General features: G+C 35.4%; 4 protein-coding genes and 1 pseudogene across 5 annotated transcripts in view; 1 reads left to right on the top strand and 4 right to left on the bottom strand.

The window, feature by feature from the left end:
• The window catches only part of LOC136804623 (survival motor neuron protein-like), a 33809-nt gene extending 9165 nt beyond the window's left edge, over window positions 1-24644 (top strand). Inside the window, exons 10-11 of the mRNA XM_067061227.1 lie at window positions 23851-23994; window positions 24603-24644. Of these exons, the coding sequence (XP_066917328.1) occupies window positions 23851-23994; window positions 24603-24644 (186 nt within the window). The remainder of the gene's footprint in view (window positions 1-23850; window positions 23995-24602) is intronic.
• LOC136804606 (bifunctional peptidase and (3S)-lysyl hydroxylase JMJD7-like) overlaps window positions 1-26288 on the bottom strand; it is a 243570-nt gene that overhangs the window by 35490 nt on the left and 181792 nt on the right. The gene's annotated exons all lie outside the window — the stretch shown is intronic.
• LOC136804597 (uncharacterized) lies at window positions 8480-9856 on the bottom strand (annotated as a pseudogene).
• On the bottom strand, window positions 14729-21959 carry LOC136804596 (interaptin-like). Of its 2 annotated transcripts, none has more exons than XM_067061197.1 (4): window positions 21848-21959; window positions 20881-21067; window positions 17214-18480; window positions 14729-16348 (listed from the first exon to the last, which is right to left on the bottom strand). In XM_067061197.1, the coding sequence occupies exons 1-4, from the start codon at window positions 21879-21881 to the stop codon at window positions 15275-15277; spliced, it is 2562 nt and encodes an 853-aa protein (XP_066917298.1). In that variant the 5' UTR covers window positions 21882-21959; the 3' UTR covers window positions 14729-15274. The 2 variants fall into 2 exon arrangements, with proteins under 2 accessions (XP_066917298.1, XP_066917297.1); XM_067061196.1 differs by having other exon boundaries at window positions 14855-16351.
• LOC136804622 (uncharacterized) overlaps window positions 25365-26288 on the bottom strand; it is a 9076-nt gene continuing 8152 nt past the window's right edge. The window contains exons 6-7 of the mRNA XM_067061226.1: window positions 25747-25803; window positions 25365-25436 (exon numbers count right to left, since the gene is read on the bottom strand). Coding sequence (XP_066917327.1) covers window positions 25365-25436; window positions 25747-25803 — 129 coding nt within the window. The remainder of the gene's footprint in view (window positions 25437-25746; window positions 25804-26288) is intronic.

The following is a 26288-nucleotide window of genomic DNA, read 5'->3' as shown; positions in this document are numbered from 1 at the left end:
GAAGAGCTTGTTTCGGCGAAGAAAAAACATTTTGAAAATTTTTTCGCAGTAGATTTTGCGGAAAATTTTTGTAAATGCTTCTTTGTCTCGAAAACTTCAAAATAGTTGTTTTTCATCAATTTTTCATCTGGATTTTGCTTAAAAAAACAGTCATAACTTTTGACACATCTTTTTAGAAAGATTTTCCGCAAAATTTGAAATAGTTCAATTCTTTGCGGATAGTTTAAAGAAATTTTAAAACAAAAAAGTTAATTACCCATTAAAACTAAGCACTTTTTGTAAAAGAGGATGATGCAACATATTATTAACATCTTTTTAAAGTTCATAACGTCATTTTTGCAATTAAATTCTTAATTACTCTTAAGGGATTCGATTAAAAAGCAATTTAAAAAGGCAATTCTTTGTTAAAAGTGTTAAGGAACCTGAAATATAACTTTTATGTTCAAATACCAAAATCAATGCTTTCTACGGCCCCGGTTTTTGCCAGTAGTGGCACATTATATATACCTTTTTTCTAGTTTAAAATTGCCACTACTGGCTAAAACCGGGGTCTTTCCGTAGAAACATTGCGTACGCTATGTACTTTCCCAATTTCTGATACAACAGAGACTTTTTCCAAACAAATATGTTTATCAAACTTGCAATGGAAAATCTTATAAAAAACACTTAAAAAGCTTTTCCAACGAATTCAACTACTACAACCAACTAGTTGACCAAATGGCATCGGCTACATCATCCGTAAGGCCAAAACAATCTACTGCTTCTAAGAAAATCTTAATGAAAGAAGATATCATTATATGCACCGAAAATCGATGTGTTGACGACAGGGATTCAGATTCGCTAACCTGTGCAAAATGTAAGAGATCCATTCACTACAGATGTTGTATGCTTCCTGCATTCCATATTCAAACACTCAAAGCCAACAGAACCCAGAAATACATCTGTATCAACTGCGTTGAAGTTGAACCCAAGCTGCTCGAACTGGTCCCCAAGAAGGAAAAGGCTCAACCATCGCTTCAAACCCAAAATGAAATTAAACGCCTTCGCAGAGAAATCGACGCATGCGAAGGAATTATAAAAAGTAGTCGTGACTTTGAGGATCACCTTAAGAAACAGCTTGAAGATAAGGACGCAGATCTCCAACTCTTGAAAAATGATTTGAAAGCTGACCCCGGCCTGCATACACTCGAGTTTGCTGAAAAGAAATTCGAACGAAAGCTTGACGAATTCAAGGACAGTATCCTGTCAACAATAAAGAACGAATGCCAACAAGCTATGAAATCGTATTCAGAAGCCACAAAATCTGGTCTCCCTCAACAACCGACGAGTGACACGAGCGGAATCAAACTTGCTATTAAACAAGCCAGAGACGAAGAGATCGCTCTTGAGATGGAGAAGAGGAGAAGAGCCACGAACATCATCGTTCACGGAATAAAAGAAGAAGAACAGGTATGCGATAATAGTGACAAAAATAATCATACTAGGGACTGTGAATGGGCTGATCAATTAATTAAGGATTTACATGTTTCTTCTAAGATCAAAAAAATATTTAGAATAGGTAAGAAACCAAATCGTCCACTGTCAATTTGCCTCGATAGTGAAGATGATAAACTTAAGATCATGGGAAATCTCCCATCACTTAAAGGTAACGATACTTATAAAGGCATAAGTATCACAGAAGACCTATGTAGGTCCCCAACGTGAAAAGTATAAAGAGTTATCACAACAGGCGAAAGACCTAAATGATGACCTAGAAACCGATGAATTTATTTATCGGGTTCGAGGATCGTCAAAAAACGGCTTCGACATAAAGAAGGTGTACAACAAAACACAAAAACGATACAACAACCCAATCAATCAATAAAACCGATCGATAACGATAACGACAGCTTGAATGAAAACCCACCTAACAAAAACGATTCAAAAAACACAACCACAACCATTAGTGAACTTACTATCATCTACACAAATGCAGACCAAATGACATCTAAGAAGAAAAACGAACTTTTAAAGCACGTCGCTACTGAACAACCTCATATAATTGCGATCACCGAAGTCAACACCAAACGGATCTCTGAGAGAAAAGATCAAGACTACTCAATTGAGAATTATTCTACACCATATAAAACTAACATAGAAATACAAAAAAAGAGAGGAATCATCATTCTAGTCCACAAGTCTATTGATCACCTCATCCTACAAATACAAACGAAAGTTGAATTTGAAGAGACTTGTCTGTTAGAAATTGCAATGGAGAACAAAGACACCATGTTACTCGGATGTCTTTATAGAAGCCCGACAAAAACTGAAACAAATATCTTCGATGAAAATAACAAGAACATGAATAAGCTCATAAAAGATCTCTGCCTAAATCCGAAATACACTCATATATGTCTTATAGGTGACTTTAACTATAAGAAAATCAATTGGGTCCATTGGTCCTCACCTTGTGAAGAAGATAGCGACGAGGAGAAATTCCTTGATGCTTTAAGAGACTGTTTTTTATACCAACATGTCCTTGAGCCGACACGGCGACGAGGCACCGACAAACCATCAATACTCGATCTCATCCTTACAGGGGAAGAAAATCAAATTTCCGAGATAAAATACCTTGCCCCACTCCATCTCAGTGATCACAGTGTCCTCTCCTTTAAATTCTATGGCTATTTCACAATTAAAAATGAGCTTGATAGATATCAATACAGCAAAGCCAACTACCAGTTTATGAGATCTCATCTAAGCCATATCAATTGGTCTATCGAATTCATCCAAAATTCGATTGAATTAGATGTGAATGAGAGTTGGGACCTATTCCTAAAACAAATGATCGAGCTCCGAAACCTCTATGTGCCACTTACCCACAATAAGAACAACCTGTCAAATCAAAGAAGGAAAGGGAAGCATCCCTTAGATCCAAAAATTTGTCAGATAATTAAAGAGAAACGTAAGGCGCATAGAAAATGGATCATCTCACTTCAAAATGACGACGCTGAGAGACGTAGAAGGGAGTACGTAAGATGGCGCAACGCCGCTAATAGAGCCCTGACTCGCTCCAAGAGAGAGTTCGAAAAAAAGATCAGCGAACAATCAAAAACAAATCCAAAAAGATTCTGGAAATGTGTACGCAGCAATCTGAAAGCAAGAACGGGAATACATCCTCTCCTCGAAAACCCTAATAATGAAAATTCGATCAAATATGATGACAAAAGTAAAGCCAACATACTCCAGAGCCAATTCTGTAGTGTCTTTACACGTGAGCCACTTGAACAACTCCCTGAATTCCATTCCAGGACGGATAAAGAAGTAGAGATAAATATACTAACTGAAACTATTAAAAAGGAGCTCAAGGCGTTAAATCCAAACAAATCCATGGGGCCAGATGAACTTCACCCAAGGATGCTCAAGGAGCTCGCTGAATATATTGCAGAACCGCTTTTCCTTATAATGACAAAATCTCTCAACGAAAGTTGTCTCCCAAACGACTGGAAGCATGCTAATGTGTCACCTGTTTACAAAAAAGGAAACAAAAATATAGCTGAAAACTACCGTCCGATTAGCCTGACATCCATTGTGTGTCGAATGATGGAAAAGATTCTTAAAACACATATTATGTCACATCTAGAGCAAGAGAAACTGCTTTCTAACAAGCAACACGGTTTTATCAATCGCCGATCAACAGTAACACAACTGCTAAACTATCTAGATGTGTGTTCCGAAGACATTGCTAACGGTAAAGCTGTCGACGCATTATACTTTGACTTTGCAAAGGCATTCGACTCAGTTCCCCACCAAAGGCTCTTAATCAAATTAGAAGCCTACGGAATAAAAAATAAGTTGCTTGAATGGATCAGATACTTCCTGAAGGATCGATTTCAGATAGTTAAAGTAAATGGAACTGAATCCGAAAAACAATTAGTTCTTAGTGGAGTACCCCAAGGTAGTGTCCTAGGGCCTACCCTTTTCGTTCTATACATCAACGATTTACCGGATTCAATTAAATCACAACTCTTTCTATTTGCTGACGACACTAAACTTGTCAATAAAGTAGAATCAATTGAAGATGCACTTATAATCCAGGAGGACATCGATCGACTACAGCAATGGTCAGATAAGTGGCTTTTAAAATTTCATCCCGACAAATGTCATGTACTAACGTTAGGTAAGCCGAATATAATTAAACATGTACATCAATACACACTCGGAGGAAATTTACTGAAACATGTACAATTCGAAAAGGATCTCGGAGTTATCTTTGACCAAAATCTCTCATTCGACCAACATATATCAAACCAAGTAAAAAAGGCAAACTCAATGGCTGGTCTAATTAGAAGAACCTTCACGTATCTCACTCCTGAATTATTCCGTAAACTTTACATAACATTTGTCAGGCCCCACCTAGAATATGCACAAGTCATTTGGTCACCAAAACTAAAAAAACACAAAAAGCTTATAGAAGGTGTTCAGCGGCGCGCTACAAAAACGGTTGAGACATGTGGACGACTATGTTATGAAAGCAGACTACAAAGAATTGGAATCCCAAGTCTAAAATATAGGCGTGCGGTAAGTGATATGGTTGAGATCTTTAAACATTTAAATCACTATGAAAAATCGTGTGTTCCTAAGAAATTTAACCAACGAATAAGACCAATGAGAACACATAATTCTGAACTGGTAAGAATTTTCGGGAACGATGGTGTCCGTGGACCCCAGAGCAACTCCCTTTACTATCGGGGCATTCAACAGTGGAATAGCCTACCTGAAAAAGTAGTTAAATCGTCTACAATACAAAAGTTTAAAGAAAACCTCGGTCTAGCTTGGAAAGAGAAAATGTTTGAGTATGATTGAAATTGTCACTATTGTTGCATATCTGTTTGAAGTTAACCTTTGTAATAAACCAAACCAATGTATGAGCGATTTATAGAGGCCCATGTGCTTGCACGGTGGCCTGGAAATCTGTAAAACATTATTATTATCATCAATATGAAAAATATAAGCAATCTGATTGGCTTAAAGCGCATACATAAATGCTGTATTTCATATTGTACTGTAAAAATACAAGACCGCGTTCAAAAAAGGGGTCTGGTAAGCGAGAGATCATATTTCGTACAATTTTATGATGGGAAAGATTTTCTCTTTGCTTGTAATGCAGTACACAGTAAGTCATCAAAGGTTATGAAAAGAATGTTTTGATCTTTTTAATGAACATTCGATTCTTTTTTCGAATGTTTTGATGTTGATTTCATCTAAATAAAAGTAAAAGAACAAATATTGGAAGAGAAAAACAAAACAAATACACGCGAGACACAAATACACGCGAGACATAAATGGACCATTTTCTCGACCAAATTTTCTTTCCACTGTACTGATCCAATTTTGAGACCACCAATGTTTCAAACACCTATTGACCTATGGTAGTTATCAGATATTATGTAAACAAATCAGAGACTAAGTATTAGTTATCGCATAGCGCAGAGTGCAATATGGGATTTATTTTTCGAGTTCTTTAAATTTTGGACCTACCCCGGTGGGGTGGAGGTCCTATAAATTCACCTCTGTCCGTTCCTCCGTCCGTCCGTCCGTTACCAGCTTTTCTCGAGATTGAATCATAGGAATCATTTGATTTTTGGTACAAAGGTGCAAAACAATGGTGGCCAAAATGTGACGGAGCCCGATTTTCGAAAAAAAAATTTTTTGGGCAAATTTGGGCCAAAAAACGGCTAAAAAACGGGTTTTTTGGATTTTGTGAAAAATTGTATCATTAAATTTTTTTGATTTTTTGCATGAAAGTAGGGTACCATCATAGGTAAAAGATGGCTCAAGCAGATTTTTGCAAAATAATTTAATTGGCTTAAAAAACGCATGTTTATCTATAAGAATCACTATTAATAAGCATACATCAATGTTCTTAGTCAAATTACTCAATTTTGTTATGAGATTGATGTTTTTTTTGCTCACGAGGGCTTACTTTTGAAGCATATGTGTGTTTAGACATGAAATTTTGGTTGCTTGGCGTGTTTTTATAGAAAAACTGGCCAAATTTGATATTTTTTTATAAGCACATTATCAATTACTTAGGTATTAGCTTTTCTCGAGATTGGCTCTTTCATTCTTTAAGACTTTTTGCACAAAGATGCATAACTATAAACCCTCGAATGTGATGGAGCCCAATTTTCGAGAAAAAAAAAATTTTGGGCAAATTTTGGGCCAAAAAACGGCTAAAAAATCGGGTTTTTTGGACTTTGTGAAAAATTGGATCATTGATTTTTTCTGATTTTTTGCATGAAAGTAGGGTACCATCATAGGTAAAAGATGGCTCAGGGAGATTTTTGCAAAAAAATTTGTTGGCTCAAAAAACGCGTGTTTATCTATAAGAATCACTATTAATAAGCATACATTAATGTTCTTAGTCAAATTACTCAATTTTTTTATGTTTTTTTGCTCACGAGGGCTTACTTTTGAAGCATATGTGTGTTTAGACATGAAATTTTGGTTGCTTGGCGTGTTTTTATAGAAAAAACTGGCCAAATTCGATATTTTTTTATAAGCACATCAATTACTTAGGTATTAGCTTTTCTCGAGATTGGCTCTTTCATTCTTTGAGAATTTTTGCACAAAGATGCATAACTATAAACCCTCGAATGTGACTGAGCCCGATTTTCGAAAAAAAATGTTTTTGGGCAAATTTGGGCCTAAAAAGGCTATAAAAAGGGTTTTTTGGACTTCGTGAAATATTGGATCGTTGTTTTTTTTCCTGATTTTTTGTATGAAAGTAGGTAAAAGATGGGTCAAGTAGATTTTTGCAAAAAAACTTTTCAGCTCAAAAAACGCATCTTTATCTATAAGAATCACTATTAATAAGCATACATCAAATTACTCAATTTTTTGATGAGATAGATGTCTTTTTATGCTCACGAAGTCTTGAACATGGAAGAATATTTCAAGAGCATGAAATTTTGGTTTCTAAACGTTTTTTTATAAGAAACAAACGACTAATTTTAATAAATCTTCACTATTTGTGTTCTGAATGATTGTTTAATGTTCATGCTCACGTAGATATCAATTATATATGTGTTAAATGCATAACCAGGTAGGTCCATAAAAGTATCACTTGTTTGCTCCTTATTTTCACGAGCCTTTAGGCGAGTGATAATAACAGTAAAAATAAAAGAACGAGAAAAGTAAACCCCTATTGCACGAGGTATTATGCGATAACTAAGAAATTAACGTCAAAAAATGAAGCTGTTGCATTGATCAGTGCAATAAATGAAGCGCAACAGTGCAAATAAAACGAACAGTGCAATAAATGAAAACATGACGTTTATGCACTGTAATGTAACCAATCAGATTGCAGATATTTTACATGTCATGCGATAAGAGGATTTCACTTTATTCAAAAAAAAAAAATGGTCTGGACATACTGTATATTATAACTCCAAAAAGGGGATAAACCAATCTTGAGGAAATTTATGATCGTATAAAAATTAAAAATGTTTTTCTTACTTTAGGCGAGACCAATTTAATTTGTTGTTCTACGGGCAGATCGTTAGCAAAATATGGGTCGGCCGGTCGGTGAAATAAGAATAATTTTTTTATTTATCAGGGTTGGTAAAGTACCGAAAATGTTGTCCAAAAAATATCTTGTTCAAAAATTCACTTTTTATATCTTCGATGAAGATCATAATAAAATCTTAGTGTATGGAATGCTTGATTTTGCAATTTCTTGAATTAATTTTCAGCTTTATTCAAATTTGATCCTTACAAATAACTAGTGTGTAAAATATATTGTAGTGGAAATTCAATATTATTATTTTTTTAATTTTAGCAAAAATAGGGTCGGTCGGGCCCGTAGAACAACAAATTAAATTGGTCTCGCCTTATACAAATTTAGATTGTACAAATATGTATATGAGTTTTCAAATGAAATTGATCCTGCCAAACGATGAAATCATTCATGGAAAGATTTCCAGGGCTGATTGTCAAATCCAACCGAGAGGTCTTAAGAAGTTAATACTGCTGTTTGTTTTGGTTGTCAACTTACAATAAACCTTTTTATCGGCGATCTAAAAAATATCAGCAATCTGAAGGCCGGTATCCACTCTCGCGCGAAATGGGCGACAGTTTTTTTCTCAACCTTTTTTGCCTAAAGAAAAGATTACTAGTTTGAGTAAAGAAAGTGATAAAGTCATAAAAGAGTTTCGCGTGAACAAAAAAAAGTTAAACTTTTTTCAACCGTTACGTCAATTTTGACCAATGGAATTGCTTCATTCTTCAACCGACAATGACCTTACAAAAACGTTAAAAAAATTTCGCTAATCTGGCGTGAAAGTGGAGACCGGCCTTGATGGGTTAAAAACAGTACGATATATCTTGTATTTTACATGTGCAAAGTATAACTTGACGAAAAGATGTTGTTGCATGTCACTTTGCTAGTGCCTTGCGCTTTTTTCCAACGCAAAAAGTGCATTTTTTATATCACCGATTTTAGTCGTTCCGTAGGTTTCTGCAGGTCAATTATCTCAAACTACCTGTCAATAGTTTTTAATTACCCAGCAAAAGACTGTTAAATTTTCTTCATGATGATACGTTCTTGTTTTGGTGTGGCAACCGATGTTGTATCAACGGAATCAGCCAGATTGGTATGGTGTCCACTCGACGATGACACGCCCTCTTTTTTACGTTGTTTTTTGACTTCCTCCTCGCAACGATTACGGAAGAAATAAATGATACTATTCATACCGGAATTAGATACTAAAATCACATTGACCCAGAATTCTACTTTACCGTAAATTATTCGATTTAAGACGTACGGTACGGTGAACATTATAAATGATCCGGCGACAAAAAGACAGACCAGGTTTACTTTATTATGTGAAGTTTTCTGTTGGTGCGGTAGTTTAGCTTTCTTTTTAGCTAGCCGCACTCTGTTGATAATTAGTGAATATATGAGAACTAAGAGGATATCAGCGCCTAAAATGAATCCAGATAAAAGTAACTTCATGAATTTTCTGTACACTAGTATTTTGTCTGCTAGTAATATTTTACGGAATTGAAGCGGCTTTTCGGAGGGCAGTTGCCGTGTAGTCCGTGGGCGGTTCGTTCGATTACGTCCACCATCAGTGAGGTTTGATATTATATGGTGTATTGTAATGGGTGGAGCTGTTGTGAAGGTTGATAAGGGCGATAAGGGGGTATTTGTGAGGGCGGTGGTGGTATTATGATTATCGTCTTCATCTTCAACTAATTCAAATACGTATTGATCTTGAAATAAATGTCCTTTAGCATTTATATAATGTAATGCTAAAGTCACTACAATCCCAAGCATCCATATCATGGATAAGATTATATAGACTTTCTTACGAGTCATGAATATGTTGTGTTTAATGGGGCGTACAATAGCCCATAGTCTATCCAAAGCGATAAAAACGAGATGAAAAATGGAACACAAAACGAATAAGAAATACGTGCTGGTTGTTAATTCAAGGACTACCTCATTTTGCCATTCCCCGAGAACGACCACACATATGGCTCCATTGGACAGGCCAAATAACAGGTCCGAAAATGACAAACTGAGTAGAACTACTTCGTAAATTTTCTTCTTTCGCTGTATACGTAAGATCATGATGATTTCCGCCACGTTCAATAAAGCTACGATTAAACCGATCGCGAGATCGATAGACCGCTTAATCTTTTCCTCTTCCATTCTTTGTAGTGTTGGAGGAGGGCGTCACCGACTGTCTCTTGGTAGGAGGGTGCTAGTTAAAGCCAGTAATTGAGTAGGATGTAGCCGTCCATGCCCATCACCTTTGAACGGTTGAAAAGTTGTGTCCATTAAATGTTGTTAATATCAAGTCTTTGATTTGCGCCCTGTGTAAAAGCAGGAAAGAGATATTTGGATTTTTCAATATTATCTAATTTAATGAGTAATAAAAAGAGAATAACTTTTGTAAGAGATAATTCAATTACCCTGGTTGCTAATGGAAACATAAAGGTATATTGTCGTGTTTCATGGAAAAATCAAAATATATTAGCTATATATATGCTTTTTTCATCGTTCAACATTTTGTCGTGTTTCAAGATCCATGAAAATCGTTAATTAATCGATATATTGTACTTGTGGGTATTGCTTATAAAATAATGGCTTGATTTTCTCAAGTCAAAAACAGACGAAGGGATACTTGAGGTGGTTTCTTTTGATTTCCATATAAGGAATACACTAATAAGCATCGCTCACCACCTCACAACATCCTCATTGCTCTCCAATCTTACAACAATTGCATGGATCAGAAAGAGAACTTTCTCCACCAGTCCTTCTTTTGGTTTTAAATAAGAGTGATATCGTTTGCTTACTCTTCAATTTTAATTTACAAGCTTTTTCACATTGGGTTGACATGGATGTGGAGCAATATTGCTCAGAACGAGGAAAAGAAAGAATATTTTTTGCTTATATCAGCAATGTAACTATTACTTATTTTCCATGCTCTGCATGAAATGCACTGTCGGATATTTTTAGTAACCGTCAAAATGAAAAATATCTGATTGCCTAAAACGCGTATTTCGACGGTAAAAAAGAACTAAACTAAATTAGAGCAGTTACATTTTAGACTTTGTAAATATGTACTTTTGTGCAAAAAGAAAAAAATAATCAGAAAAAATGTAAAATCTGGTGAAAATCGACATTAACCTAGGCTGTCACTATCTATATATCTATTCTATTTTAAGAAAAACTATTTAGAGGATGTGCGTAGCATTGGTCTCTTCCAGAAAAAAATTTGAATATGGGGGGTGGAGATAACATTTTTTGGAAATTTACCCCCGGATAGCATGTGTAACCCCAGGAAAGCACTTGTTGACCCCTGGACAGCAGGTGTAACCCTGGGAAAGCACTTGTTGACCCCTGGACATTCAAAATTACCCTCAAACAGAGCAAAGTTACCCAAAAGTGGGGCAAGCTTACCCCCTGGACATGGCAAATTGGGAAAATTTTTCACCAACCCAACCCCGGGCACTTTATCCTCCACACCCACCCCCACCCCATGTACGGAAAGTTTCTGGAAGAACCCATTACTAAAACCAGTTACTCAGTTATTTTTGCCATACTATAAAATACACATGCTTTGCAGAAAATGAATTAATCCATAATGCAAATCGGTTAATACACAACATAATAATGCCATGCACAATATATGATTGTATAAAACGCACGATACATAAAACGCTATCAAATGTTATTTTTTTAAAGCTATCGCATTTTACAATAAAGATTTTAGGTTACATTGTGCGTAAAATTCAATTTTAACCTAACCTTGGAACCTCTTTGTCAAACACAGGTGGTACTTCTCCTCGCTCGGATTGAATGGTCTAAACTATTGTTCCCGGTGTGAAAAATGCGCTAAAATTTTAACACAATTTGAAATAGCTCTCACTCAACTCTAATTCATATTTTGAAGCCCCCACTAGTCCGGAAGCTTGATTTTCTTTGTCGATTTTGTTCATGTGGGCAAAGGTGGTGCAGATTTCTATTTTTGTATTTTAGTTTTTAATTCAAACATTTCGATAAAAAATTACCTTACACTTTACCGATATTTAGAAATTATTATTATTAGTGAAAGGTTATGCTTTCACTAACAACAATTTCACTTTAAATAACTTAATTAAATGACTAAAATGAGCGTATACATGATAATATTTGCTGTCCTCGAAGAAAGATTTTTAGAAGACAAATCACAGTCGGATCTCCACTAAATTTCTCGAGCTGTAAACAGTGGCGTGGTGGCAGGGGGGGCCAGGGGGGCCAGGCCCCCCCAGCGGAGCCCTTTTGAGAAGGGGCGCCCAAAATAAGGGACGTTAAGAAGGACTTTTCAGGCGCCCATATCGAAAGATTGACAAATGAAAAAACAAAAATGGCGCCCCTCATCACCTCAAAAACTCAAAATTTTCTGGCTCGCTTCGCTCGCACACTCCCTTTTTTGTGTTCATAATGAGCGTATAGAGAGGGGCGCCAAAAACAACAAGTGATACTTTTATGAACCTACCTGGTTATGCATTTAACACATTTATAATTGATATCTACGTATTAGCTTTTCTCGAGATTGGCTCTTTCATTCTTTATGATTTTTTGCACAAAGATGCATAACTATAAACCCTCGAATGTGACGGAGCTCGATTTTAGGAAAACAAGATTTAGGGTAAATTTTAGCTAAAAACCGGCGAAAAAAAGGGTTTTTTGGACTTTGTGAAATAATGGAATGATTTTTTGCATGAAAGTAGGTAAAAGATGGCTCAAGCAGATTTTTGTAGAAAAAGAATTTTTCAGCTCAAAAAACGCATGTTTATCTATAAGAATCACTATTAATAAGCATACATCAATGTTCTTAGCCAAATTGCTCAATTTTTTGATAAGATAGATGTTTTTTTTGCTCACGAAGTCTTGAATATGATTTATGAAAGAATATTTCAAGAGCATGAAATTTTGGTTTCTAAACGTTTTTTATAAGAAACAAACGACTAATTTTAATAGATCATCACTATTTGTGTTCTGAATGGTTGTTTAACGGTCATGCTCACGTAGATATCAATTATATGTGTGTTAAATGCATAACCAGGTAGGTCCATAAAAGTATCACTTGTTAAATTTTGCTTTCAAAGTTTGATTTTTTTGTCGCTTTTGTTGTTTATCAAAGACATTTCTTAAAATAAATCTATTGTCGATTTCATGAACAAGTTTTATGACTCAAAGTAATTAAGAAAATCATTAGAAATGAAAAACATTCGAACGTTCGATTATGGGAGTGTTTTATGTGAATCTTTCGACTATTTACATAATTTATGTTTTGTTTTTGCCTCTAGGTATATAATTAAACATATATTCAATAGGTTTACGCTGGTTATTGGATCATTAATACATTATGACATGTAAATATAGCCTTATCTCTCCGGTTATCCTTTTCGCCAAAAAGGTTCCAAATTCAAGATAGTTTTAAAATCAAAAACTAGGTGTTCTTTACAAAATAGTCGAACGTGCGCAACGCACTGGGCTCAACTTCAGTAGCTTCAAGTTATTTATAGGCCCAATTGTAGACCCCAAGATATTCATCAAAGGAAAAAGTGTGCCAAATTTAGCCAAATCTGACAATTTTTGAAGTCTCCAGGCTGCCCTAAGGTTTTAGCCTCGTTTTGGCGAAATACTCGTCCCCAGGCCCCAAAAATCAAAAGTTTTGAAAAATGGAAAAAAAATCCCCAGATATTCACCCAAGGAACAAGTGTGCAAAATTTCAGCCAAATCAAACAATTTTTGAAGTCTCCAGGCTGCTCCAAAGTTTTAGCCTCATTTTAGCGAAAAACTCGTCCCCAGGCCCCAAAAATCAAAATTTAAAAAAAAGACAAAAACACCCCCAGATATTCACCCAAGGAACAAGTGTGCCAAATTTAAGCCAAATCTGACAATTTTTGAAGTCTCCAGGCTGCCCTAAGGTTTTAGCCTCGTTTTGGCGAAATACTCGTCCCCAGGCCCCAAAAATCAAAATTTTCAAAAAATGAAAAAAAGACCCCCAGATATTCACCCAAGGAACAAGTGTGAAAAATTTCAGCCAAATCCGACCATTTTTGAAGTCTCCAGGCTGCCCCAAAGTTTTAGCCTCGTTTTAGCGAAAAACTCGTCCCCAGGCCCCAAAAATCAAAATTTTCAAAAAATGAAAAAAATAGCCCCAGATATTCACCCAAGGAACAAGTGTGCCAAATTTCAGCCAAATCCAAGCATTTTTGAAGTCTTCAGACTGCCCTAAAGTTTTTGTGACAGACAGACACACACACAGACACACAGACACACAGACATTGTCAGATTGTAGCTCAACTGAAGTTGAGAATACAAGAATAAAAAGTTTGGACAAAAATATAGCCTTATCTCTTTCGTTATCCTTTTCGCCAAAAAGGTTCTAAATTCAAAAAAGTTTTAAAATCAAAAACTAGTTAATATTTGTAAAACACAAGAATAAAAAGTTCGGAAAAAAATTTAGCCTTATCTCTTTCGTTTTCATTTTCAATCAAAAAAGGTTCCAAATTCAAGATAGTTTTAAAATCAAAAACTAGTATAGGTGTTCTTTATAAAATACAATTAAATAAAAAGTTCGGACAAAAATATAGCCTTATCTCTTTCGTTATCATTTTCGCCAAAAAAGTTCTAAATTCAAGACAGTTTTAAAATCAAAAACTAGGTAATCTTTGTGAAATACAAGAATAAAAAGTTCGGAAAAAAATATAGCCTTATTTCTCTCGTTATCCTTTTCGCCAAAAAGGTTCTAAATTCAAGAAAGTTTTAAAATCAAAAACTAGTTAATATTTGTAAAACACAAGAATAAAAAGTTCGGAAAAAAAATTTAGCCTTATCTCTTTCGTTTTCATTTTCAATCAAAAAAGGTTCCAAATTCAAGATAGTTTTAAAATCAAAAACTAGTATAGGTGTTCTTTATAAAATACAATTAAATAAAAAGTTTGGAAAAAAAATTAGCTTTATCTCTTTCGTTTTCATTTTCGATCAAAAAAGGTTCCAAATTCAAAGATAGTTTTAAAATCAAAAACTAGGTGTTCTTTACAAAATACAAGAATAAAAAGTTCGGACAAAAATACAGCCTTATCTCTTTCGTTATCCTTTTCGCCAAAAAGGTTCTAAATTCAAGAAAGTTTTAAAATCAAAAACTAGTTAATATTTGTAAAACACAAGAATAAAAAGTTCGGAAAAAAATTTAGCCTTATCTCTTTCGTTTTCATTTTCAATCAAAAAAGGTTCCAAATTCAAGATAGTTTTAAAATCAAAAACTAGTATAGGTGTTCTTTATAAAATACAATTAAATAAAAAGTTCGGACAAAAATATAGCCTTATCTCTTTCGTTATCATTTTCGCCAAAAAAGTTCTAAATTCAAGACAGTTTTAAAATCAAAAACTAGGTAATCTTTGTGAAATACAAGAATAAAAAGTTCGGAAAAAAATATAGCCTTATTTCTCTCGTTATCCTTTTCGCCAAAAAGGTTCTAAATTCAAGAAAGTTTTAAAATGAAAAACTAGGTAATCTTTTTAAATTACAAGAATTAACTTCGGAAAAAAATATAGCTTTATCTCTCTCGTTATCCTTTTCGCCAAAAAGGTTCTAAATTCAAGAATGTTTTTAAATCATAAACTGGGTAATCTTTGTAAAATACAAGAATAAAAAGTTCGCGGAAAAAAATCTGTGATTTTTACGTTTCACCAATTATTTGAAAATCACAGTTTCGTTATCAATTATCACTGCAATGAATGGTATACATTTTCTGCAGCTTTTTTGATCTTCTGATATGTGCGTCGGGGTAAATTTTGCAACTGTTCCTCCATCTTATAAACTTTATCTTGGATGAGTCCTTCGGTCTTAGATTTATTCAATTCTTCATGGATTTTCTTAAAGATATGGCCATTGTGTGGTAACCTTGTCAGCATTATTATTTTGGCATTAACGCTTTCGGGTACCAAACTGTGCTTTTGATTCTGCATTTTATCAGAATATTTTTGTTGTATCTTTTTCAAACCTTTAGCTAACATTTTCATCTTGTCACAGCTTTCGTTTAATTCGATCAACTGTAACAGAAGGTTTTCATTTTCTCTCAGCGCTTGCAATAGACTAACGTATTTGCTTCGACGTTTCTCGTAAACCTGACAAAACTCCTCCTGATCGAGACTCTTCTCACTGGAACTGAGCAAACGTTTTCGTTTAGATGCCAGCTCATTCAGCTCAATTTCCATGGCAATCTTCTCGAATTCATCAATCTGCCCCAACGTTTCAACTTTCAGTTTTCCCATCTTCGTAACCAATGATATCTTTTCGTCTATGGCTTTTAGTTCGTCTTCGTTTTGCTTGATGGTGGCTTGCAATTTGACCAGGTCATTCTCGGAAAGCTCCTTAACTTCCTCTTGGCATTCATCTTGAAGGCGTACCAAATCGCCAAGATCTTGACTGACTTTCACCAGTTCTCTATCAATGCATTGCTCGACCAGCATTTCCTCTTTCAACAGACAATGATGGTTCAAGAACTGTGCAAAGAAGACAAGAATATCGATAATGACTTCAAATTCAAGCTCTAGATCTTTCTTTCGTTGATTGATATCCTTGATCTCCAATTCAAAGACTTTATGAGCTTCGTTCAACTCGTAAGCAATGTGTATATGTTCATCCTTAGAATGATCACACTTTCGACATTTCAGTGACCAGTCAAAAGCCTTGCAAAGAAGCAACATCAACGAACCCGGCTTATCGTGTGAAACGAAGGGGACCAGACAATTATGGCAGCACACGTTATGGTACATCTTCTTGACAATGTCTTTCCCCTCCTAAAAGAGATAAACAAGTTATAATAATCAGCGAAAGCAATGCGTCAACCAGTGACGTGTCAATCAGGTGGAATAGGCCCAAACCATCGAGTTTAAATCGCCGAAAGATTAGAATTGAGTATCTTGGATTGGAAATGAAGCCATTTGAATCGCGTGACCCGCGTTGTTTTCTTACATACGCTAGATCGAAAGTAAAATCCATCGCTAGATTTCGAAAAAATTGTCCAATCCCAACTACTTAGACCAATGAACAAAAAACCTTGCAGTAAGTAAGACTTCGTTTTTTCTTGCTTGGGAAAGGTTGAAGATCCCTCTTTAGCCTTTTGCGCTTTAAACTCAAGGGGGTGCACCTTTTTTGAAACAGTGCATAGCAGACGTGAACTTGGTGTGAACAATAAGTTTAGATTAAAAGTTAAAGAGAAACCACGTTCTTAGAGTGACCTTAGTGCAGTGGTAGAGCATCCGGCTACGGTTCGCAAGGTTATGGGTTCAACTCCCAGCTGGGTCATACCAAAGATTCTCAAAATAGTACTTGATGCCTCTCTTCTTGATGCTCACCAAATAAGGGAAGGATCAAGGGTAAGTAGAGAAATTCAAGGAGAAAGAGTGGCGCCCTCCCCTATCTTCGGGTAGATAGCTATCGAAAGAGTAGCCTTCGGGTCGCCTCCGACTTCGGTCAGATAAGAAAGATAAGTCAGAAAGACTTTACTTTAGATTTAAAGCAACTAATTGATAAATATGATTTAAAAACTATCGTTCACTTTTTGTTGAGTAGACAAATTGGTTATTGTGGATTCATTTGAAGACACTCAATGGACATATTTTAGAGAATTATGAGTGAAAGGCTGAGAGAGAATATTACCTCGAGGATACTTTGCTTCTTAAAGCAAGCTGGATTGTTGCACACTGTGATCGGCTTTCTTAGCTTCTTGTAGATTAGAATCTTTTCGTTGATTTCAATAAGATCCATACCATCAAGTGCTCCTCCACAACCTTCTTTTCGACCCCCATCCTCTTTGCCTCCGCCTTCTCGGTCCTCTGGTTCCCGGTCCCCTCCTTTTCGGGTCTCTGCTTCTTGGTCCTCCGCTCCTTCACCCTTCTCTTCTCTGTCTTCTTCATCTATATTTGTTTCTTGAATAAGAGGCTTCTCTTCCTCCTCTATAGCTTTTGCTCCTTCAAGATTCAAATGAGCATTTTCATCTTTTATTTCTTCATCAGCTCCTCCTTGGTTCTTTTTAGGATCGTCTTTGACTTTGATGACACTCCTTCCTGTCTGCTTAGCCAGATTATCATAGGTTTGGTTGACGAGGGCGTAATTTTCTTCATTGATTTTGCAGACGTAAACGAGAGGTGCAATCATCATTTTGATGATGGATTTACTGTCGTTAATGGCTATTATAGTGTCGGTTTTGTGAGCTGGTAATTGGTTGATATGGCCAAGCATATTAAGACAGTTTTTAACGGATTTGTCCCAGCAGTCTTGCATTTTGCTTCGGCTGTCGGTTGGTTGGTAGTTATTGGCGGCAGTTGCAAGATAGCAGAAGGGTGAGTTATCGAAATAGAACACATTACTACGTTTAATTCGAAGATTCGCCTTGCTCTTTAATAAGTTTTTCAGTGCTGGAAGGTGTTGGATGTCATTGAAGTCGCAATTTTTCGAGTGAGTAAATGAAAAGATGACATTGCTTTTTGCTGATTCGTCAAGTTGGCTGAATAGAGTCTTAAGAGATGTAGCAAATCCTGGATCAAGCTTCTCTTGTCCTGGTTTCAATAGGATGACAAATGCATTAATGTGAGGGTATTGACCAAGTTGATTTAGAATAAGATTGATATTCTGTTTATCTTGAGCTTCTGAGAGGGTGGTGTCGCCACCAGGGGCGGTAGAACAGAAGCCAGGCGTATCAATCAAAGTGATACTGTACTTTTCATCCTTAGGCTCTAATCGATGAGCCATTGGAAACATTGTTGCTGATACACCAGTGTTTCCTTCTCGATATTCTTGGTTAATATTCTCTTGATGTTTGTCACCGATTTCGATATCGACCAAACAACCGAAACCATCGTCATCATCGTCATCATCGTCCTCTTTATTGACCACGTCATCAGCCTCTGCGTGATAATGTTTAAATCTAGAACAAAATTTAAAACGGCCACATTAGGTTCCTGCCACTATTAATCAAGCTCTAGTCCGGGAGTACTAGGTTTGCGAGGTGACGGGTATGTCCGAGCCAACAATCGAAAATCGACCCTTAGAGAGAGGAAAAATTGACGTTTTGGGACCCTTAGAGAGACTTTTCTCACAATGTTTGTCGATTTTCACTCGATTTTTGTCCAAATTTTGGAAAATCACGACCCTTTGAGAGAGGAAATTTTGATTTTCGCGATTTTTGGACCCTTACAGAGACTCAATTTTCTTTTTGTTATTGTACCCCTTTGAGAGACTTTCAAAGGTTTGAAAAAGGGACCATTATGGCTCACACAAGCATTTCTATAAAACAGCCACATTAGGTTCTTTATTACCATACACATTTTTTTATAAGAACGTCCTAACCTTCGGATGCTCTTAACTTTTTCAGTTTTAAGCCTTAAAATGTTCTGAACATGTTCTTATGTTCACTTGTTTTAAGTATTTTTGTGCGATTTCCTACGAAATTTGTTGTTTTAAGAGTCTGCCAAGTCTTAAAATGTTCTTAACGTTTTTTTGGTAGTTTGGTCATCGAAACCTTAACGTGCCTGACGCTGTAAAATCTGTCTCAATATAATCTACAGCGAAGACAAAAAAGCTGTGATTTTTTTATAGAATTGGAAATGGATAGTTGTTTTGTGCTTGTTGAAAAGATATTCAAGAGTAGAATATTACCAAATAGAAAAAACTTTAAAAGTTTGTTAAATGAAGATGAAAAATGAAGGGGGGGGGGCACTCATATGATCTGGCCTACGTCATGTGCCGCGCTTAAGGGTGGGGTTTTTCAGCATCCCAAAATGCACTGTAAGGGTGTGTTTCTGTGAGATTGCACTGCAAGGGTCGAATTAAAAAAAAAATTCAAAATAATTGTTAAAAAGAAAGGTTTATACTTTATCGTTTGTTTGAAAAAGCTTCTATTGTCTGATAATTACAGCTGACAAGAATAATTTTCCCAGTTTTTCTTTGAAACAGATAATTTCCCAAGCTTTTTCTTTCACGCAGATTTACAGCTGAGAAATATAGTGCACTATAAGGGTTGGGTAAATCAAGAGAAAATGCACTGAAAGGGTACCTTTTCAGGCATATTGAACTGCACTGTAAGGGTACGATTTTGAAAAGCAGATTTTGCGCGGCACATACCGTCGTTTCGAAATCGAGTGCCCCCCCCCCCCGGGAATTCCCATTTTCACAACAGTGATTCTTTGATCTTAGAATATCATCTCTGCTGAAGAAATTGTTCAAAAATTAACTCAATCAAAAGATATAGCGCAAGTATATCACTGATTGGCTTTAAAAACAACAAAAAGGAGCCCAATTTTTAGTCCACCAGGCAGTAGTTTTAACCTTTCAAAGCCGCATACTTTTTTGAAAAAGGCAAAATAGTTCATCATTTTTTTCTGGAAATTTATTCTTTCAAAGGCAATTTCTCGCCCAGGACAAACGATTCAGGTATCAACTTTGGTATCGTTGGAAAGCTCTTTCTCTCAGCTGCAAAAAATAGCACATTTTTTTTCTCTGAATCTCAAGTGGTCAGGAGTTATGACCAAAAGACTGTGTATCGGTAAAATGACCTTTTCAAAACGTATATATACGTGTTTCGCCTCCTAAGGGTTATGTTATATTTTTGGATTGAATAAATATCTTTTGAACATTTTTCACAGTGATAACTCTCTGAAGGTTTCTTAATATGAAATTAAAGATCATATGACAATCCTAAGAAGTTCTCAAATATACTTGAGAAAAGAATCTATGGATTGTAATTGAAAATGGACTATTAATTTGTTTTAATAATGTTGAAGTACTTTCTCTACCTTTTAGCCTTTTCGTACTTATTTTCACACTTATTTTCACTGTTCGACACTTCACTTTATTATAATTCAATCATTTCAGCCTCAGGGATATTTTTGTCCCCTTGTTCTTATAAAATTGTTGTGAAAAGAGTACCCGGGGGGGGGGGCACTCAAGGTAAATGGCCTACCAGACGTTCGGCCCTTAAGGGTAGGTTTTTCATAGTTCAGCTAGTGCACTGTAAGGGTATGAAATTACAAGACTGCACTGAACTGCACTGTAAGGGTAGGAAATTTTGGTAAAAGGCCAATTTTTTGGTAAAATTATCACAAAATTGGTCAATTTTGGAGGAAAAATTCCACATTTTCTTGGAAAATTGCAAAAATTTTCGCCCTTACGGGCGAGAAATTTTGAAAAAGTGCACTGTAAGGGTATGATTTTTCATGGAAATTCACTGCACTGTAAGGGTCCGATTTTAGAAGCCAAATTTTGGGCCGAACTTATGGTCGATTTCAGATCGAGTGCCCCCCCCCCCCGGGAAAGAGTATTAACAAACCTAGAATAAACTGGTGCATAGACTGGACCCTCTCTCACTGCTGAATCAAACGATGGGTGTAGAAGATAATTGAAAAAAGAGTTGATCCAGGTTGATTTGCCAACGCCGCTTCGTCCGATCAAGACAATGTTCATATCTTTGGTTCGATCAAGACCAAACGCCAAATCTTCAACTGATTGCATCTCAGCTGAAATAAATGATAATTAAAATTTTGACAAGTCTTCAAATTTATTTCAAAAATTGTCTTCAAAATTGTTTTATAATTGTGGAAAACGTTTTTTATTTAGCTGATGATTGTCGTCCATGAAACTTAAAGTTCTAAACAATAAATCAAAGTCTCTTTCTTTCAATGTGATTTTAATAATGAAATTTATTTTTATGGAAGCTGAGAGCTAATAGTCAAGGATCTTTCCAATAAAAAAATCTGCTTATTTTTTATCAAAATTAACTGAAATGAGTGTTTTTTTAAAGGGTGATTATGCATCCGGGGGGGGGTGGTACTTAGACAAAATGGGTGCCGGGTATGTCAGAGCCATTAGGGTCCCTTTTTCACATCCTTGAAAGTCCCTCAATGGGGTACAAAAACAATTAAAAAGCGATGGGGTCTCTGTAAAAGTCGTAAAAGTTCCAAAATTACCAAAATCAAAAATTGACTCCCTCAAAGGGTCATAAATTCTTAAAATTTGGAATAAAGTTTGAAAATTTTGGCTGGAATTTTCGGGAAATAGTTTCTCTAACGGTGGCAAAAAAATTTCGAAATTCAGTCTCTCTAAGTTTCACAAACCTAGTACTGCCTCTCGATATGCATATCATACGCAAGCCATAGGAGAATAATTTCAAAAAACTACAAAAAAAATAACAATGTTTATTAAATTATCCCACCTCCCCCCCAACAAAGGAAGTCTTCACAATTCTATCTACACGAAAAGATAAATCTGAAAAGAATTAATTTGAGACGCCATCTTACCTTCCTCATGGTATACATGCTGATATTCCATCATCTTTTTTTATTGCGATCCGTAGGTTTTAACAATTTATAATTCAGTACAACATGACCTTGTACACTAGAAATGAATACATTCGAAAATTATTTAAAGCTTGGAGAAAATTTATTTGTCCACTATTCTTAATTCTCTACCAAATTTACCATAATTTGGAACTACATTCTATTCTGATGTACAAAATCAGAAGTATATCATAACTTTCTACCAAATTTCTAAAGTATGGGCTATCCAAGTGTATTATTCACAGCAACTAATTTGATTTTCGTGGTAAAATCATATCATATGTATTATAGGAAACGAGAACTTTGTACTAAGAAAATCAAATCAATTACTTTACAGACAATAGGCATTTTAATTAAGAGGAGAAAGTAATTTCTTGTAAAAGAGAAAGTAATTTTCTCAAGTCAGATCGGTTGAAAGTAAATTCCTCTATGTTTCTGTGATGCGTTTACAATAGAATCTCTTTAACTCGACTGACTATGATTCAAATGTCTCCTTAACTAGAACAAGTTTTCTCGTCCTTTCAATTAATAACATGGGCAGGTGGCCATTGCCCCCTCAATATTTTGCAAAGTATTTTTTCTTACTTTAAAAAATCTTATATATACCGTTTAGAGGGGTGAAATGAGGGTAAAAAGTCGAAAATTTTCTTCGTCCCCAACCATGGTGGACGACATATTTTTTTGGCCCCCTCAATTCGATTCGCATGCCGGGGGTCATGAATAATACTTTATATTCTAATCTCTATAACTCGAAATTTATTTAACATGAACAAATTGGGAAAAGCTGGGAATTATTATTGGGGAAAAATATGATGGACAGAGTAATCCCAGCTGGCACACAACGTTGTTTCAACATTCATTTAACGTTATATGGACGTTGTAAATGTTTGATAAACGTTGAAAGAACGTTGTGTGCCAGCTGGGATGAGTTTTGTCAGAGTCTATTTTTACCAACATTTTTAACCGGTAAGGTTTTCAACGAACTGAGTAATTTTTGGCTATTTAAGTTGAAAATCATGGTATGTCGTGAAAATATTCTACTTTAATCCTAGACGATATGGCGGGAAGATATGGCGGTATGGCGTTATAGCGGTATACAGAAGAAAATCAGCGGGAGAGTTTCGAAGAATGGCAACTCTACCGACTGTAAACTCTTTATAAAAAAAACCCGTTTGCGAATTTTCTTCGGCTTTGGGCTTATTTCTTAGATAGTGATTTGTCTTAGAATATAACATAGTCTACCATAATCCCATTGATTTTCGCTACTTTATTTTCACGCGTCTTTAATTTTAAGATGAGTAAATTGAGAAAATGTGAAGATTGCCTTTTCTCAATTTAGGACTTCAAAATAAAAAATACAAAAAAAACAACAAGTTTCCTTTTTTAGCCCCCCCCCCTATACCTAAAATAAAATAAAGAAATCTGAGAAGAGCGTTGTTCTCTAATAATTGCCCCCCTCTAGAGATTTAGAATGGGTAGAATTGCATAGGCTTACTAACCTTAATTTTACATTTAAATAGAACTTGTAATGAGGAGGTTAAATCTGTCAACTATCAACTCCGTGCTTCACTCGAATCCAGAGGTCCATGAAAACGGCTACCTTTTTGGCCAAAACTTAGTCGGCCCTAAGTGACTAAATTTTGGCTTGGTGACTAAAATTGGGGTCGACTAAAAATTTGGGCCGACCAAAATTTGGGCCGACTAAAAATTTAGAAATGGTCAAACTAGTTATTAGTCGGCCCTTAGTGACTAAATTTTGACGAGGTGACTAAAATTAGGGCCGACTAATAATTAAGGCCGACTAAAATTAAAGCCGACTTAGTTTTAGCCGACAAGGTATTTCAAATTTTGAAAAAAACACCGCCCTCCATCAGAGCGCCGTACCTAAAATCATGAATATTTAAAGAACACCTCGGTGCTTATTAGGGGAATGAAGTAGATGTAAACTCTTATTCTTCTTTAAGACGCAGAGATACAACACAACACCCGCCCCTCCACCACCTCCACCGCCCATCTTGACTGAAGAGATCGTAAGAGGAGATGAAGAGGCACTGGCAAACATGTTGATGTCGTGGTATATGAACGGGTACCACACCGGCTATTACCGGGTAAGGCGCCGTCATTTCTTTCATTCTCATAATTATCATAAAGCTCACTACTCTTTTTACGCCGGCCCTAATTTAGCGCCAGTACACTCTTTTTATTTTATAAGAATAGTGTACTTTGGATGACGGTCAATTATTCTTAAGAAATTGCCAAAATTGATGGTATATATTCTTACTTTTTAGACTTCACTTTTTTACAAACATATGAGAAATGATCAACTTGAGAGTTTTGGACTTGTGAATGAACATTTGGAGCTAAAAATTACATTTCTGCCTCAAAGTTATAAATTCAAATCTAACAAAGGAAGCATTTTTTTTCTGTTAATCAAATACAAAATGAATTTATTCTTGTCAAATTTTGTGAAACTCACCTTAGATGGTATTCTTAGGGTATTCTTTTGATTTGGCCAATTTTCACTTTGATATTCTTATAGAAGATATTCTTATAAAAAAAGCGTAGCCCCCTTTTACGCGGGCCCTTATTACGCTTTTTCCATTTTAAGCCCGGCCCTAATTCAACTCCGATCCTTTTAGCTGGCCCTCATTACACAAGTACAGTAACGAAAGAATAATCTCGACTGATGAAAAACTTATTTTCACTTTACTGATAGATAGATCAGAGGAATGTAAAGAGATGGAAAACAGCTTCTTGAAAACAATGGAAAAACGGCTCGTCATATACCAGGTCTCTTGCCCTTAAGGGAGTTTATGTCGAGTAAATAGGTTTCTTTTGTTGTCGCTATAAAAAATCTGCATAATTAGCGTGTTAACTTCTTTTGTTTCAAGCCTGATTATGCGCAAACTTTTAGTAGGGCTTATATTTTGGGTACACCTCTCCTATACGAAAAGGTACCTATATCTTCTTGCTCAGAATTTCCTAGCGATTCTACTGATATAACCGCATCATGACCGCACCATAATATGGAAAGCTAGAGCTCGAGAAAATTATAACTTCATCTTGATTTTACTCGACTTCTGACAGTTTTACAAGAACCAATTTAATATCATTGCGTTAAGAATTTCTTTTGTTATACATTGGTAAAAATATTGCTCCTTATTCTTCAAAATTTAACTAGTAATCGGCAAAAAAGGAAAAACAAATTTTCATTTTTAGCGTCAAATCATGTAGAAACCGTCCGATTTGTATGGCGAGCCGTCTTTTCTGGACTTTTATTTAATGACCTAATCAACGTTTTTACAATAGAATTTTCAATAGAAGTGATCGTTGAACTTTGAGTAATCAGAAAAGCTGTTTTTCCATCTCTTTACATTCCTCTGGTTTTATGCTATAAAACACTAGACTTTGTTTTATGCTATAAAAAAAGCGGTTTTCGTCTAGCAGGCTAGATGGGACGAATTGCAACAGTTTTGCTTCAACTTACCGCACATAAAAGTGTAGCTAAATCATAATCAAACGTGGCCAAACATTCTTTAACGAATGATAACTAAAGAAAATAAGAGTTAAAATTAAAACATACATAAAACTTCCCACGCATCTTTATGATATATCAAACGATACTGTGATATTGTTATCAGATTCCACTCTCCTTGCTTACAATAAGAAGTGGATCAACTCCTTAAAAACAAGCTACATTTTCGAATTTCCAAATGAAATTTTTATCAAATACCATTTCCCATCAAAAAAGTTCTAAAGAATAAACTAACCTCATCAAAATTGTATAAAAGTACAAATAATCTTCCGGGTTATGAATGAATCATGAAATTTACGATTTGTTTTTCGTTAATAATACTTACAACAGACTTAGGCCAGTCTTCGAATTCTTTCCAATATTCATTTGTATCGTTTGACTCCTTTTAAAAAATAAAATGAAAATAATTAAAAGAATCACTGTTTATATAAATTTTAAAGAAAATATAAATTTTGCTCTATCAGATGAGGCATATCAGATGTTAGCTTTTTAATACGATCACAACAACATCATTACGTCAGCCATATAATTTTGAATGTCAGTAACACTCCTTGGTAACACGAGCTGTTAAATTACTAACATTCAATGATATAATATACTTTACTAAAAGAGTAAGACTTAATTTCTAAAATTTTGATACTGTAGCTAGACATATAGTCATGGCTCTCAGAAGTGAGTAGGCCTCGTATCCAACCATGCCCAGCAATGAGTGGTTGCAGAATTATTATTAAAACATGTTCAAGAAAACTTATCATGTGAAAACCACTCTCAAGGGATCAGGTCTTGTTACAATGACATAGTTTCCCCATGAATGTGAAAAGGGTATAAAACATCATCGAGAACAAACTTTATTTTAGCTTAAGAAAT

This window comes from Clytia hemisphaerica, unplaced genomic scaffold (assembly GCF_902728285.1).
Source record: "Clytia hemisphaerica strain Z4C2 unplaced genomic scaffold, Clytia hemisphaerica genome assembly, whole genome shotgun sequence".
Lineage (NCBI taxonomy): Eukaryota > Metazoa > Cnidaria > Hydrozoa > Leptothecata > Clytiidae > Clytia > Clytia hemisphaerica.
Note: the sequence above shows the minus strand (reverse complement) of the source record. Positions and strands in the feature narration are given on the sequence as shown.